Raw genomic sequence first — 15985 nt, 5'->3', positions numbered from 1 at the left:
GTTACCAGGCTCCCTCCCAGAGATTCTGAAGAGATAGTTCTGGAGTGGGCACGAGGAATGTGCTCTTTTTATAAGAATCCTCTTTGGTTCTAATGCCTAGACTATACCCTGGGAAGTTCTGCCTTGGAATGTATTCATGGCCCTTCCATTTTGTCTCCATGCTCATTTCCAGACTTACTTCCTCTACATCTCCCCATGCTTTCCCATGCCAATTCCAGAAGATGTCATTGAATCTCAAGTTTCTGTTTCACTGATCCTGCTTAACTCTCACCTGAAAAGCTGTTCTTCTTTTATACTACCTATGAAAATCATAAAGCTTTGTTCAAACAGTTCCTGATTTCCAACTCCTTCCTCTTTATTTAGTCAGTACATCTATAATAGCACTTGCTTCATTCCTTCCTTGTTTTATAATCCAGTTGTTTATTCTAATTGTAAGCTTCTTTAGAAAAAGACTTAAGTCTTAGTTATTTGTAACTCCCACATACCCATCAGCAGCTCCAAAGCATCAAAAATAGATAAGATCTTTTGTTTGAGTTTTAAGCAATTGCATGTCTATTTCACTTTTGAACATCTTCCCTTTAGAAGGATATTTTGGACTCTTGAAGAGCCCTGATTCCTTCTGACCCAAGCAAATCCTTTTATATATTCTGTAGAGGCATTTCCCTATGATTCTTCATGGATTGGACAGTCCTATTATATTTCATTCTAAATTTTTAATTTCTTTTAAAAAATAGTACCATATCAAAATAGATTTAAAATGTGCAAATTCATCCATTCAAGATTATCTGGGCAGATAATATGTGGCCAATACTGTCCTAGCTGGAAAGCAAGAGTAAGTAGAAGACAGAGGTCTTGGCCTCAGAAAGCTTGTAATACAGTTGGATAAACAAGATATCATATACTTGAACCAAATAAGAATCACAGAAATAATGAATGATCGAAATGTACAGAGAGTACCTGAAACAGAGGAAATTAATCAAAGTAGACATTGAAGCCAGGTTGGGAATGTGTTGGAGAGAGACTGAGAGGAAATTCCGGACAGGAACTGGATGAGCAAAATATCACACGTCTGAAAGTGATGGAAAACACTCCATTTGGCTGACTCACACAGCCTTGTTTTGTAACAAGTTATCAGGTTGGTTAAATTGGATCATATTTTCTGTTACATCCAATGGGATGATGATAACTGTGAGGAGTAATAACCATGTCATTTATTTCCTATGTAATTGTGTCGGGTTTTCACTCTCATCAACAGGGACCTGTCTAGCAATATGATAATGGAGCTACCACCCCACATTTTTAAAGACCTGAAGCTTCTACAAAAACTGTAAGTTCTTCTTCCCACCATCAGCAGATTTAAATGGCAACATCTCAAGCTTCCAAAATAATAACATCCTGATGCTTCTTTCCTCCCTCTTTCTAATGGTACAAAAGGAATCTGTCGTCCAATCCTCTTTTGTATCTCCACAAGAACCAGTTTGAAAGTCTTAAACAACTTCAGTCTCTGTAAGTGAAATATAACAGTATGTTGATTATCATTTTAGTGGATGTACTTTACTCAGAACCACATTTATTTTTAAATGGGTATTTGATAACACAGAGGGGTTTTTATTTGAGCGTGCATCATCAGACAGTTGTGAGTATCATTGTTACCATCAAGTTTGTACTGAATGACAGCAAAACCATTCAATATGTTGTAAAAAACATTTCTGTGTTTGAAGCTACGTATACCAGATTCACATGGAAAAATCTCATCCTGCAATCTTCGCAAAGAACTAAATTTTCAGTAGTTTGGTTACTGAACGGTTGGTAAAAAACAAATTATGTAAGACTTGCTTGCTTTTTCCTTTCCCCTTTGCTACAACAGTCTACTTGATATTGGTCTACGGTGCATGCTTTTTATATTTCTCTCAGTAAAGAAAAAAATTATCTCACCATTATGAACATTCAGGCACTTAATGTTGTTTAGTATTTTAAAATTTCAAATGTATGAGGTTTAAATAGAGTCAAGAACTCTGCCAGTTTTTCTCTGAACTTCCTCATTCCTTTCCCAGGAATAACCATTGTTGGTTTAAGTTTGTTGTTTGTTTTTACACGGAGGGCATACATATTATGTGATCTCTGCCTTAGGCTTTTGTTCATTTAATTCCAAAGATTAATCCTTAATATCACTTTTTCCTCTTGCTAAATAGTTTTCTTTTGGAAATTAATTCCAGATTAAGTTCTCTTTCAACAGGTATTAGTGAGCATCCACTGATGAAAAAGACTTGGTTCCTGTTCTTAAGAAGCGAGAATATAAAAAAACAAAGATGTGTGTGTGTGTGTGTGTGTGTTATACATATATATAATATATTGTTTTTTCATATAATAATAGACTTTAGGATGTGAACAAAATGATTTTTCACTTACTACACACTGAATCCTAAAAGTCAAAATATCATGCTACCACATCATGCCTTTCTAAAAGTCAAATTAGAAACTATTTACCCAACACCTTTCTTTATTTATTTTCTTTATTGTCTCAATCCTTTTTTTTTAAGATTTATTTTACAAACATTTGCTGGCTGCCAATTTATTCATAGCATTGTCTTAGGTACCCAAGATATAGTGACGCCTACCCTTCTGGAAACTATCAGCTATTAATCAAATAATCACACACAATCCATGTAGAGCTAAAACTGTGATAAGCCCAGGAGAAAGCCAGAGAGCAAAAGAAAGAGGGAAACCAATCCTTTAAAAAGGACTCAAGAGTTTCCTGCATCAGAGGCCCTGGGACAATTCTGGAGTATAATTGCTCCACTAGGTTTCATTTCTGACTGCCGAAGAACAAGGCAGTTCTGTGAAAGACTCAGTGGATGGGTGAAAACTCAGAACCATGTCAAGAAATCCTTATTCAGATCAGTCAAAGAGAAACTGAGTGAGAATCAAACATCTTTCAAAATAAACCTTAAAAGTAAAAGGCTTCTTTTTAGATTTTCCTCTCTCCATCTGTTTCCTGAGAACATGGCAGACTCCCTTAATTCATGCCGTCCTAAAGAGTCTTCAAAGAATCTGTATTTGAAGAAGCTTCTGGATAAATGAGGAATATAGCGGTTCCCACTGGAGCCCTCTGAGGACATCTCATGGGGTCTGGAGGAAGGAAAGGCGTTATGCTTCCCACTACTGTCTTAGGAACACTTGTCCTGAATTGAAGCCTTGCTTACTGCTTCCATGGTTTTCCACCCTAAAGATGCATAGGCCTGGAAGAAACGACTGTATTTGAATCCAGGTTTTCACAAAACTTAATTCAATGATGTTCTCAGGTTGGAAATATCAGTTCCTGTCTGAAACCCTCTAAAGCTCACATGGCGTGGTCTATAAAATCAAACTAGGCAGCCAATTTCATGATCACACAAATCACCACTGCCATTTTTAAATCAAAGAAATGCATGAGGATGTTCTATTAGAATGTAATTCAGCATATGAAGTGACAAAATCAGCTCCAACTTACAAAAGTCATAAATAGAAATGGCAATCTCCTAAGATAGTTTACTGTAAAATTTTCATCCTAATTTTAACTGGTAGTAAGACTTTGAAGCATGGTATCTAGGATATGACAAAAAATGCAATTATTAAAAAATTAAGCCCTGAAAACATGAAACCTATTGTGCCTATTTTCCAGAGACCTGGAAAGGATAGAAATTCCAAATATAAACACACGGATGTTTCAACCCATGATGAATCTTTCTCACATGTATGTATGTATGAAAAATGGAGAAGTAAGCATGGCGAAATATTGTCGATGTTCTAGTATAAACTGCCTAATGTATCACTGCAATGTGTTTTTATGCAAGAAAAGTCTTTTTATTGAGAACTTTTTAATTTTGTCACCTTTGGTCCCTGTTCAAATAGAGTTCAATATTATGATGTGCCGACATGAATGACACTTCTCTCTGGAAACACGCTGTTTATCCAATTGAGGCCCAATAAGAGATCAGGGTACCAGAATGCCACACATTACACAAGATGAAGTCCCTGGCTAAATGGTACTCAGGAGACCTGGAAACATTAATTCACCTCACATGAATGAGCAGTCGGCTGCTCTAAGATTTGAGCCCTTAGGAAGAAAGGTGCTATATAAATTCCAGGTGTTGTTACTGTTACTAAGTGCACTACAAAATGGAGGTAATTAATCTTTATAGTAGTTTTTGATGTCACTTTAATATATTTGGCTAAAGTGCACTGTGTAAGTTGTGTTATATTAATATATGTGTTTATGACATGATTCATTTCTTTATCAACTGTGTACTCTAATGTGTTCATGATTTCAAAAATTAACCCTTGTTATCCACAACAATAGGGAGGATTCGGTGTAAGATTACAAGTTGGGTGCAGCAAGTGGATGAAATGGTTGGTGTGAAGGTGCTCTTTTGGGAGAACATTTTGTTTAAGTCTCTGCAGTAGGTGTGATTACTAAAAGACAAGTACTTGATGCATATCCACATGGTTTTCATCATTTCTCTTTCTGTGGCATCAGTAGATACTTATTTAATGAGGCTATCTTTTCCTTGTTGAGGGTAGAATGTGAGGTCCTTTTAGATTAGAGAAATTCAACCTTTTTAGAACTTGATGGAGAAGCTGCCACTTAAAATAAGGTCAAGAAGCAGCTAATAATTAACAAAAAATGTTTTAACTTAGTTACTTCCCTACTAAGTGACCTAGCTTCTCTTCACCTCTTTGTCCACCATTTATTGAAACACTTCCACCTCATAACCCCCTCTCCTTCCACCTGCTGACCAGTGCCATGGTCACAGCAGGAGGAAAGGTTGAATGACCAAGAGACCTTAGCTGGGTCCATCTGAAGACAGTGGACATAATGGAATCTTAAAGGAACTAAAGGGTCAAGTCAAGTGTGTACCAAGGACTCCAGGCAAGGAGAAGATAAAAAGTGAATTATACATCAAGTTCCTTTAATTGCATAGATGATTTCTGGAAGCTCGACTGTCAGCTACTTGAGGGCAGTGATTGCCCCCTATTTCCCTACCTGACAAGCCCAGCACTAAATTATCCATCTTTCACATGCTCATCTAGGAAGTATTTGTTGAATACTTCGCATGTGTCAGGCACTGTTCTAGATCTGAGAACACAGGACAAACAGGAGAGAGGAGTGTCTGCCCCATGGAGCTTCCATTTAGCTTTGGGAAACAGAAAGTGAACAAATAAACTGTGATAAACACTGTGGAAAAAAGTGTAGCAAGACAAAAGGACAGAAAGAGGAGATAGATGGTTCACATAGAAGAGAGAAGTGACGTCTGAGCAGACCTGAATGGAGGGAGGGGCAGGTCTGGCAATATCTAGGGGGAAGAATCTTCCTGGCAGAGGGAACAGCAAAAGCAGTGCAGTAAGAAGAGGGGTGAGCCTGGCTTCTTTGAGAATTGGAAGAAGGCCAATATGCCTGAACGGAACGAGCAATGAAGGGAAGGTGAGGTGGATCTGGGCAGCCAATCGATCACGGGGGCCTTGAGGCCTCGGCAGAGTAAAGCTTGATTTAACTGGCTAGTCTCAAAACCGCATGGGGAGATGGCAAAAAAGGATTAGACAAAGAGAAATGAACTAAAAGAGGTGGTACAAGAAAACAAAAATGGAATACGTTTTAATGGGGGGGGAGCCTAAATACACAGGTTTGGGGAATGGCGATAAGCCAAATGACCTCCCAATTCAAACACGTCAAGCTTCCACACACCTAGATCAAAAATACATTGATCACAAACAAACCTATATTTGCCTCTAGAAATTGTTTAAGCCCTTTTAGGCCCTGGTATGAAATCTGCTTCTTCTCCTAGCTCCCGTGAGACTGAGTTTTCCTAGTCTCTGAGACCCTCCCTTCCCGCCAGTGTCAGGGAAAAGGAGGCTGGTTAAGTGAGTATAATTAAAAGGAAGCACAAGACAGGGATGTTTTTAGTTTCCATCCCAAACCCAAGCCCCTGAATGTTTGCTGCAGGTCAGTGTAACAAGGACAATTTACTTTTTATAATACCCTAAAGAATAATTCAATGTGATGATGAAAAATGGAGTCCTAGAGACTTCACATTCTCATGTCCTTCCCTGACTCGTTTCAGTCAAGGCACAGAATTTCTATGTCCTTCAGGTTCTCCGTCTTCCCAAGAAGCACACTGCCTAGAGTAACGTAATATTTGATAAAGAATTCTATAATCACTATAACCAAAAATAAACAGACCTAGCGAAGTTGCATACCTGACAGAGCAGCGGCTCTGATACAGGACGGCAACTCTAGTTTTTCTGTCATTGCTGTGAAGTGACTCTTTTTTTCCCTTTGAATTTAGTTATTTCACAAACTTTCGGTACTGCTCCTATGCTCCCCATGTCCGCATATGTATGCCCTTGACTGACGGCATTTCTTCATTTGAGGACCTCTTGGCTAACAATATCCTCAGAATATTTGTCTGGGTTATAGCTTTCATAACCTGCTTTGGAAATCTTTTTGTCATTGGCATGAGATCTCTCATTAAAGCTGAAAACACGACTCACGCTACGTCCATCAAAATCCTTTGTTGTAAGTATGTTTCCTGTCTAAGTGGATTTAGGATGTCTTCTGTGACATGTGCACTACATACATATTGGCCTTCAACCATGGCACTTACTATAAATTATATGAGCTGGGCAGCTTTTTTTCTAAGAATGAAGTACTGTTCTCTTTGACTCTCTGTTTTAGATTGCATCTAAATTAGATTTGCAGTGATCCAGCACCCACCGTGTGGGGTTATATCTTGGAAATGGGGTAACAGGGAGCCAATGAGTCAATGGACAGATTATGGAGGACAGGTTTTGGGTTATAAACTAAGCTCTGTTAAACCTTCAACTACAATAGCACCCATGTTCCTCAAGCCCAAAGAAAATTATTTTCTTTATTAACTATGCAAGTGATATTTGTTTGCTGTTCAAAAACTAGCTTCCCACACACAAATTTCCCCCCCACACACACACACCACCACCATTATTTTTAAATTATAAAGTGTGGTACTTTAGAATTAGGACACCTTTCGTGAAGTCCATTGTCCTTTAGAGACTGTTGTCGGTGTTTATATTAGTTCATTTAATACAGGATGGAGGAGGAAGACCTAATTAAAAAACCAAAACAGAGATGCTGGGAACTACCAACAGACACTGTATTAATTCTTTAACAGGTGCAGACTGCCTGATGGGTGTTTATTTGTTCTTCATTGGCTTTTTTGATATAAAATACCGCGGGCAGTATCAGAAGTATGCTTTGCTGTGGATGGAGAGTTTACAGTGTCGTCTCATGGGGTTCCTGGCCATGCTGTCTACCGAAGTCTCTGTCCTGCTGCTGACATACTTGACTTTGGAGAAGTTCCTGGTCATTGTCTTTCCCTTCAGTAACATTCGTCCTGGAAAATGGCAGACCTCGGTCATCCTCACCGGCATCTGGATTGTGGGATTTTTAATAGCTGTGATTCCATTTTGGAATGAGGATTATTTTGGAAACTTTTATGGAAAAAATGGCGTATGCTTCCCACTCTATTATGACCAAACAGAAGATATAGGAAGCAAAGGGTATTCTCTTGGAATTTTCCTAGGTAAATTATATGTTTCATTTTCTGGACCAACGTAATTCTGATAGAAAAAAACAGAAATTTCAGCAAATGTGTATTTGTCCACTTCAGAAAGTAAAAGATTATACTCCAGACTGTCCTTTTTGAAAGAAAAGTTCTTATTGAAAATTTAGAGTTTTTATTTAACTTTTTATTATAGAGATTTAGTTTGAGAAACAAAAGCATACTGTCTGGATGATGTTTTATTATCTGTAAGACCCTTTGATTTTCACATCGTGACTCTGAGCTGGAGGAATTCTAGTTTTAGTGCCTTGACCTGCGACCCCACCAAGTTATCTGAAATCATTTGTTTTTACAATCTAGATATGAGCTAAGTAAATAATAATAATAAAATTCTGGAAACTCACTAGCAGGAGATTACCGGAATGGAAATACCAGGGAAGTTTATTGCCTTTGGTAAATGCAGCTCTAAAGTCAACAACATAAGAGTACTTAATAAAACTGTTTGCTTTTCAGTTTTCTTAATTCCCCCTAATTTTTTAGAAAAGATCCTACTTTCTCTGTTAAAAAAAGTGAATGAGAAGTTTAGCTCTTTAAGGTTAGAAAAAAGCATTTGTTATTGTCTAATAGGTATCCCTCCTGCTTAAAATTAAGACGACTTCCACGTCATTTTTTAACTAGGGCAGTATTATCATTTTAATTTCCCTTTCTCATCTTTTCCTCTCATCTAAGTAGTCAATAAGCTCTATCATCATTTCTTTTTCATTGAATAGTTTTTCATTAAAATATGCCTCTGTCTTCTATTTCTTCCAGTCTGTACCTACTACCACCCTAATTTAAAACCTCACTACCTCAACCCTGAAGGGCTTATTAATAAGGGTTTATTACATTAGCCCTTACTAGTCCTCTGGCCTTGGAGGCTTTCTCTCTCCTATTAACCTGTTCACTACCTGAGTATCAAAAAGACTGTGTTTGCCCCTCCAAGACTTTCAGTGACTTCCTGCTACTCCCAAGGTCAATTGTAAATCAATCACTTAAATGCAAAACAAAATGACTCTAACAACCTGTCCCAGATCTTCATCTATTCCTTCTCTTCTCCTGAGAAATACACTTTCTTAGCACCATTTTAATAATACTCTTTACATACTACCCTATTCTATAGCTATTTTTTCATGGATAGTGTAAGCTGTTCCTAGCATAGATGCACTTCATAGACACACACACACCACTACATTCACTGATTCGTCAAGGATTTATTAAGCACCTGCTATAGGCCGGCACTATTTTGGGTACCGGAGATACAATAGATCAGCCCTCACAGACCTGCCACCAGAAAGGGGGATAAAGACAAGTAAATGCATTCTTACATCACAGACTCACAAATGCCACAAAGAAGGAGTACTGGATGTTCTAGGAGCCCCAAATCCGAGCACCAGGAAGGCTTTCCAATAGAAATGAGTCCAAACCCTCAGGCCCAAATGATAAGAAGGCATTAGCCAAGTGAAGTCTATTCCAGGAGAAGACATAGTAGATGTAGAGGCCCATAGACAAGGAACAGGTCCAGATGAAGGGCCAAGGAGTTAGGTGAGGCTGGACCTTACAGTTAAAGGGGGTGGGATAGGCTAAAATGGGTTTAGCACCTGTGACGTACTCCAGATAGACAGAGAGTAACACACACACACACACACACACACACATATCTCATCATCATCTATATACACTTGGCTTACCTATGAGAGGAGTCCCAGAGCCCTTTCTTCTCTTTAAAGAGTATAAGAATACACAGTTCTTAAATGAATTCTTTATTTTAGAATGGAATTAGACTTAGAGAGAAGTTGCAAGGTTAGTACAGTTTCCATATGCCCCTCACCCAGTATACCCTATTGCTAACCTCTCGCATCCCTATGGCGCTTTTAGAACACACACTTTTGGTCCGTTCACGTCTGTTTTCATAATTTGCACCAGAGGATCATCTTTAACAGTCATTTTCTTTTATTCTTAACTGAAGTTTCTGACAAAAGGCCTAACATAAGCCAATTTTATAAAATTCTATTGTATGACTTTATTATGAGATTCTGTAGAATGTGAAATACCTTGAATAAAAACAACAGAACACTGGGAATTTATAGAATTTTCCCCTAGACCTCACCCATCTCTTACATATAGTCTAGATTCAGAAGAACATTTTTTAAGCAACTTTGAAATTGTAAGCATATTTTATGTTCACAGTGAAGAGTAAGATCATTACTCAGGAATTTTATTATAGAAAGAATATAACAAAGTGACTAAGAAGTCAACATTATAAGATAATGATGTTAAGTGAGAATCATTTAAACATATTTGACCCTAAAATAATAAACCATATAGTTGAATTGTTTATTTTTTCTTATTTCTTTTTTTTCTAAAACAAGTCTAAAGGGTTCTGAATTTTAGTTTAAATTATTGTAAGCTATCTGAGAAAAAAAATGGATTTTTGTTCTATGTATTATTTTTACTTAGGACCCCCCCCCCAAAAAAAAACATGAGAAATAATGTTTCTGAGGCTATTATCTTCTTGCTATTCCAAGGTTATTTTGTTCATATTTATAAGATAAAGAAATGGGGTCATGTTTATTTTTTGAGATGTACGTATGATTACAGCAATCCCTTAAGATTTGAATTTGCAGAGAGCAAGAAATGATAATGGCTTTTTTCTGACTTTAAAAAAGCTAAAATTCACCTCACGATACACCTAGATCTGAATTTCAGAGCTCTGTAACTCTTCATAAAGGGTTTGTGTATTTTAAATATCTTTTTGATCTGACAAACCCAATTCCGTTAGCTTATAGCCTTAGATTCAAGGTTTTTAGCTGATTATGACTGGGCTTACACAAAAGAGTGCTTCTTGGTAGTACAGCATGAGAAGAGGCACCATAATGAACGTCTATGTAACACAGTATTTTTACTGTTGATTTCTACCCCTGAGATGTTAAGAGCTGTGCTTTTCCCAACAGGTGTGAACTTGCTGGCTTTTCTCATCATTGTGTTTTCCTATACTATTATGTTCTGTTCCATTAAAAAAACTGCCTTGCAGACTTCGGAAGTGAGAAATCACATTGGAAGAGAGGTGGCTGTTGCAAATCGTTTCTTTTTTATAGTGTTCTCTGATGCCATCTGCTGGATTCCTGTATTTGTAATTAAAATTCTCTCCCTCTTCCGGGTGGAAATACCAGGTCAGTCCCTTCTATTATTCCCAAGTACATTGTGCCATCTTACACTCCCTGATGAGGACAGAATACAGTGCCTGACATATAGTAAATTCTCTGTAAATACCTACAACTTTGGTACAAACAGTTATTATTTTCTTCAGTATTTTATAATCTGTATTCTAAGATAGAAACTGGGGAGTGGTGCAATCCAGACAAGAAAGATAAGAAAACAGGAGCTGGGAAAAAAAAAAAACAAAAACTAAGACTTAGTGTCTCATTTCTACCTGAGCTAGATAGTGGTTCTTAACCAAGAGTACACAAAAAAAATCAAAATATATATGCCCAGGTTCTAGATTTAATCTACAAGGGCAAAGGGCTACACACGGCGATTTTGGAAAAGTTCCCCTTGTGATTCTGAGGCACATACCCCTGGTCCCTGCCCTGTGGTTGTCACACGAGGCTCCACTCTGCAGGGTGTGAGATGTTCTGTTCAAGTGCTTCATCAAAAAGGCCAGGTTTCGGGCGCCTGGGTGGCTCAGTTGGTTAAGCGACTGCCTTCGGCTCAGGTCATGATCCTGGAGTCCCGGGATCAAGTCCCGCATCGGGCTCCCTGCTCAGCAGGGAGTCTGCTTCTCCCTCTGACCTTCCTCCCTCTCATGCTCTCTGTCTCTCATTCTCTCTCTCTCAAATAAATAAATAAAATCTTTAAAAAAAAAAAAGGCCAGGTTTCCCACCCACACCCCTAGTTCAACCAGAGGAAAAAACCTTTCATGAGTTAGGATTTCATTTGAATCCCTTTCTAGGACCTAGAAATCACAGCCATGCAGGGCCCACCCAGGGCTTTGGCTCGACTCTCAATGAACTAGACTTTCCACTTGGGGAGTCCATCCAGGGCAGGAATTGTGTCTTATTCATCTTGGCACCCCAGGCTCATGCATGGGGTTGGCCCTTCAGAAGCACTTATAAAAGTGTGATGAATGTTTAAGTACCAAACAGTTGTAACAGTTTATGTCCATCCAGCTTGTGCACAGAGTCATGGGAGGCCTTGTCAAATGCCTCCCTGCAAAATGACACACAACATCCCCAGCTTCCCCTTAACCTGTCCATATAGACTGACCACAAGGCAGAGGTGTCCCTGGAGCCATGTAAGGTGTGAAAGTGCAGATCAAGAGAGAGATGGGGACTGACTACTTGGACCTTCCACTAGGCGGGGAGAGCAGAGGCCATAAGAATGTGTGTGCCATCGCTCGGGGTTGGGGAGAGCCAAGTGGCTGTGAGGACCAGAGTTAATTAAGAGGAAAAATGAATTGTCCAGTCTGAAATATCCAGTCTACTACAACTTCCTGGGCATCTCAATGTTTACATTCTTACATTCCAAATTCAACAGGACTAAGATGGCCTTTGGCCTCCATTGCTCATGGATTAAAGTCCAAATGCTGGGATCAGCATCAGAAATGTTTATCTCCCACTCTGCCCTCATGTATTCTGTGATCCAGGCCCATTAGAATTATTGGGATTTTTTTTCTTCTGCACCTTTTTGATGTCTTGCCTTTGCTGAAGTTGTTCCCTCCACCTGGATTGTATCTTCAACCTGTAAGACTCTAGCTACTAAATACCCCTTCTCATACTTCAAAATTCAACCCAAATACTCACTCTCCCATAGCACCATTCCAGACCTCTCTCCAGCCCACTCCCATCCAACTCAATTGCTTAAATGTCTGTTACATATTGTTCATAGTTCACTTATTAGCCTCATCTGAACCGCCTCCTACCAGCGTTATTTTTTAGTGTGTTCATTGCTTCCTTCAGATTATAAGCTTTAGGATGTTAGGGACCATGTCTTGTTCATCTTTCCACAGTGCGTTTCACATAATGTTATTTAATAAATGCTTCTTCAACTAAAGATGCTGAGCTGGTCCAAGAGTGGTGGAACAGTGTGGGAAAGGAATGATCTCATCAACCTCCCCAACTTCTTTTTCCACACCTTTTGATGTCCTTCCCCACCTCAGTCACTTGCTTCTCTTGAATGTGGGAGGAGGCAGCCTTGTGTGGTGGATGAAGGACTAAGTGAGGCAGGAGTCCTGGGTTTCTGTCCTGACCCCACCACTGAGCAGTTGAGGAAATGTAGGGAGGTCACCTCACCTCATGGAGATGATTTTCATATGGCCTCTCAAATTCCTTCCAGTTTTCATATTCTGTGAGGCTTTTTCTCTCTGTATTACTCTGCTTGGGCTGCCATAACAGAGTAACACAAACTGGGTGGCTTAAGCAACATAAATTTATTTTTCACAGTTCTGGAGGGCTGGAAGTCCAGAATAAACTGTCAGCAGATTTCTGTTGTGGCCTCTCTCCTTGGCTTGCGGGTGGCCACCTTCTCACTGTGTGCCCGCATGACCTTTCCTCTGTGCGTATTCCCACAGTATCTCTCATATAGGAAAGTTTCCCTCTTCTTATAAACACACCCGTCAAATTGGACTAAGGCCAACCCTAATGGCCTTATTTTAACTTAATGACATCTTTAAAGGGCTGTCTCTAAACAGTCACATTCTGAGGTCCTGGGTGTTAGGACTTCAGTGTATGAATTTGGGAGGTCATAATTTAGCCCATCACACTGTCTGATTTAGAATCAGGAGATGTCTGGTGATCCATGGTATCTGAGAGCCGCAGGAGTAATCATCATCCCTGGAAAGCCTGCGACATTTCAGATCATGACGGGAAACTGGAATAGGAAAAAGAATGTTTTGTGAAAACCTTATTGGGCCATACCTCAGTCTTTCTCTACATTTATAGCTCAATACTTTGAGGTTTGTCTTGGACACTTCAATGGGCCTAAAAGAGTAGCCCTGATTATTTTTGACTAAGCCCCTTCTTGTTTGCCCAACTTCCCATGTATTGTAGGAAATGCTGCACTCACTGACCTAAACCCATCTTGTGCCCACCCCCCAAGAACTCTGGAGTGTGCTCCACCATGGCATGTCACTGATAGTATGTGTGGTCAGCCTGGAAAAATAAGCCAGTACTAGCCTTCCTTTCTCAGAACTCACCTGCTGACTTTACATTAGTGAGTCACCTTGAGACTGAATAGGAAGTCTCATTCCTGGTCACAATTTCCTTTGGGGACATAACAGACAAAAAGCAACTTACTTTGTTCTGTTTTGCTTTGGGTTTTTTTTTTTTTTTTCAATCATGCACTGTCCATATTGTTTAATTTTTAAAAATTAAATACAAGTAACATAGTAATATGAAACTTTAATAAATCTAAGATATGCTAAATATAGATATTTTTCTTCCATATTCTTTCCAGTTCAAAAAAATAAATAAGGACAAGAAAGAGAAGATGGGATAGGAAAAGAGGAAGGCAAACAGAAAAAAGGAGAAGGGAGAGATAACAAGAGAGAGGAAAGAGAGGAAGAAAGGTCAGATAAGCAGTCAGGAAAAATAGAAAAGAAAGAGAAGAACAGAAAGGATGGAAGGAATAAAGCAGGGCAAAGAAGAACAAGTAACCGTATCTAAAGGATAAGAAAATTGTGAGGGTGGGGAGGAAAGAGAAGGTGACAAAGGAGAGTGACAGGGAAGGTATCCCTGGCCTTACGACCCAGCTCTTCACCTGAGCTGAGAGTTCTTTGCATTTTTGGAGATGTGGGAAGAGGCAGCATAGTGTGGTGGGGTCAGAGAATTACAGGTATTAGTGCTGAAGAGGGACGTCAGCAGAGCCGCCGACTCTGACCCAGCCCCCTGACTTCGATCAAGTAAGTTATCATCAGCCCCTTTCACAGATAGGGTAGTTGAGGTCCAGGGAGCTTAGGTGATTTGCCCATGGTCACGTAGCTAAGTGTCTGACCCTAAGAGCAGGCTGTGCATAAAGGGGAAAACACACTTCATCTTAACCAAGCACATGATGTATTTGGAAAGGACACTACCATCACAAATTTCTCCTCACAAAGGACTTTTTGTGGCATCTTTCCCTTAATATTCTAAATGTATCTGTAAGGCTCCACACAAAAGGATTGATTAAGTTGGAAGATGTATTCTCATTTGCTCTTCACATTTTCAGCCTCCACTCTGGATAGGATGGTTGGAATACAGGGGTGGGGCAATAAGGCCTTCAGGAGTGGAGTTAAGACCAAGGTCAGATCTGACCCTGGACCAGACATTTCCTGAACACTGATCTATTGATTAAGAAGTATTTCCTCATTTTCTTACTTTTCTATCAAGAAAAGCAATAAAAACAAGAAAAATACATTACATTATCAACTTAAATCTATGAAGTGTTTTTTACATATTTCCTCTCATTTGACCTCACAACAAACTACCAAGTAGTTCCTGAAATTCAGAATGGTAGGACCTTGGATTCATAGCTCCTATGCTCCTCCCACAGAGAGATTTTCAATAAGGTGAAAGAAAACTTGAGCGAACTAGGTAGCCCTCCCCAAATAGCATTGACTACAAAATGTTATGTGTTATTTGTGTTGTTTAAAATTTCCACTTCATGAAATTTTCCACACTTCATTTCCCTCTCCAGGCACAATCACCTCCTGGATAGTCATTTTTTTCCTTCCAGTAAACAGTGCCTTGAACCCAATCCTCTACACTCTCACAACCAGCTTTTTCAAGGACAAGTTGAAACAGCTGCTGCACAAACATCGGAGGAAATCGATTTTCAAAACTAAAAAAAAGAGTCTCTCTACATCCATTGTGTGGACAGATGACTCCTCTTCACTTAAACTTGGGGTTTTGAACAAAATAACCCTTGGGGATGGTACAGTGAAACCAATTTCCTAGTAATGGTTTTAGATCCCTGGACTTGTTCAGTGGACTACTTATAAGAAAAGTACAGCGTTTGGAAGATGACATCTGCAATGCTTTTCATCTCCACCAACAACAAACCTTTCTGCACAGAGAGCACAGCAGAATGACTTCTGGCATGCACCACAATCCAATGGCAGCTGTACTATTTATCAACCGTGCCAAGAACTGTACCTATGGGTTCTTCTCACCCTTACGTTCCTGAAATGCACTAGTGAATCCATATATAGTAGGCTGATGTGCAGTTGGTCTGTAGCTAGTCAACACTACCAACCTACATGTTGGCACTTCATGGTTTGCTTTGAAGTTGAGTTGCACTGTCCACAAAATAAAACATTCATGACATCTAATGCCAGTGTGAACACAATAGCATAAGCCTAGCATCTCTTCCCTTGCTTTTTCAATGTCAAATGAAATCAT

The 15985-nt window shown here is 39.2% G+C and overlaps 1 protein-coding gene across 1 annotated transcript in view; it reads left to right on the top strand.

Moving 5' to 3' along the window:
• The window catches only part of RXFP2 (relaxin family peptide receptor 2), a 46678-nt gene extending 30982 nt beyond the window's left edge, over positions 1-15696 (top strand). The window contains exons 12-18 of the mRNA XM_045868530.1: positions 1256-1327; positions 1435-1506; positions 3662-3733; positions 6324-6553; positions 7185-7595; positions 10565-10783; positions 15282-15696. Of these exons, the coding sequence (XP_045724486.1) occupies positions 1256-1327; positions 1435-1506; positions 3662-3733; positions 6324-6553; positions 7185-7595; positions 10565-10783; positions 15282-15541 (1336 nt within the window). The 3' untranslated portion in view covers positions 15542-15696. The remainder of the gene's footprint in view (positions 1-1255; positions 1328-1434; positions 1507-3661; positions 3734-6323; positions 6554-7184; positions 7596-10564; positions 10784-15281) is intronic.
• The last annotated feature ends 289 nt before the right edge of the window (positions 15697-15985 follow it).

The sequence above is a fragment of the Mirounga angustirostris genome, unplaced genomic scaffold, assembly GCF_029215605.1.
Source record: "Mirounga angustirostris isolate CCGP_5_RB_7025 unplaced genomic scaffold, mMirAng1.0.hap1 SCAF_3, whole genome shotgun sequence".
NCBI lineage: Eukaryota > Metazoa > Chordata > Mammalia > Carnivora > Phocidae > Mirounga > Mirounga angustirostris.
The sequence above is the reverse complement of the archived record's forward strand: the minus strand, read 5'-3'. Positions and strand labels throughout refer to the sequence as shown.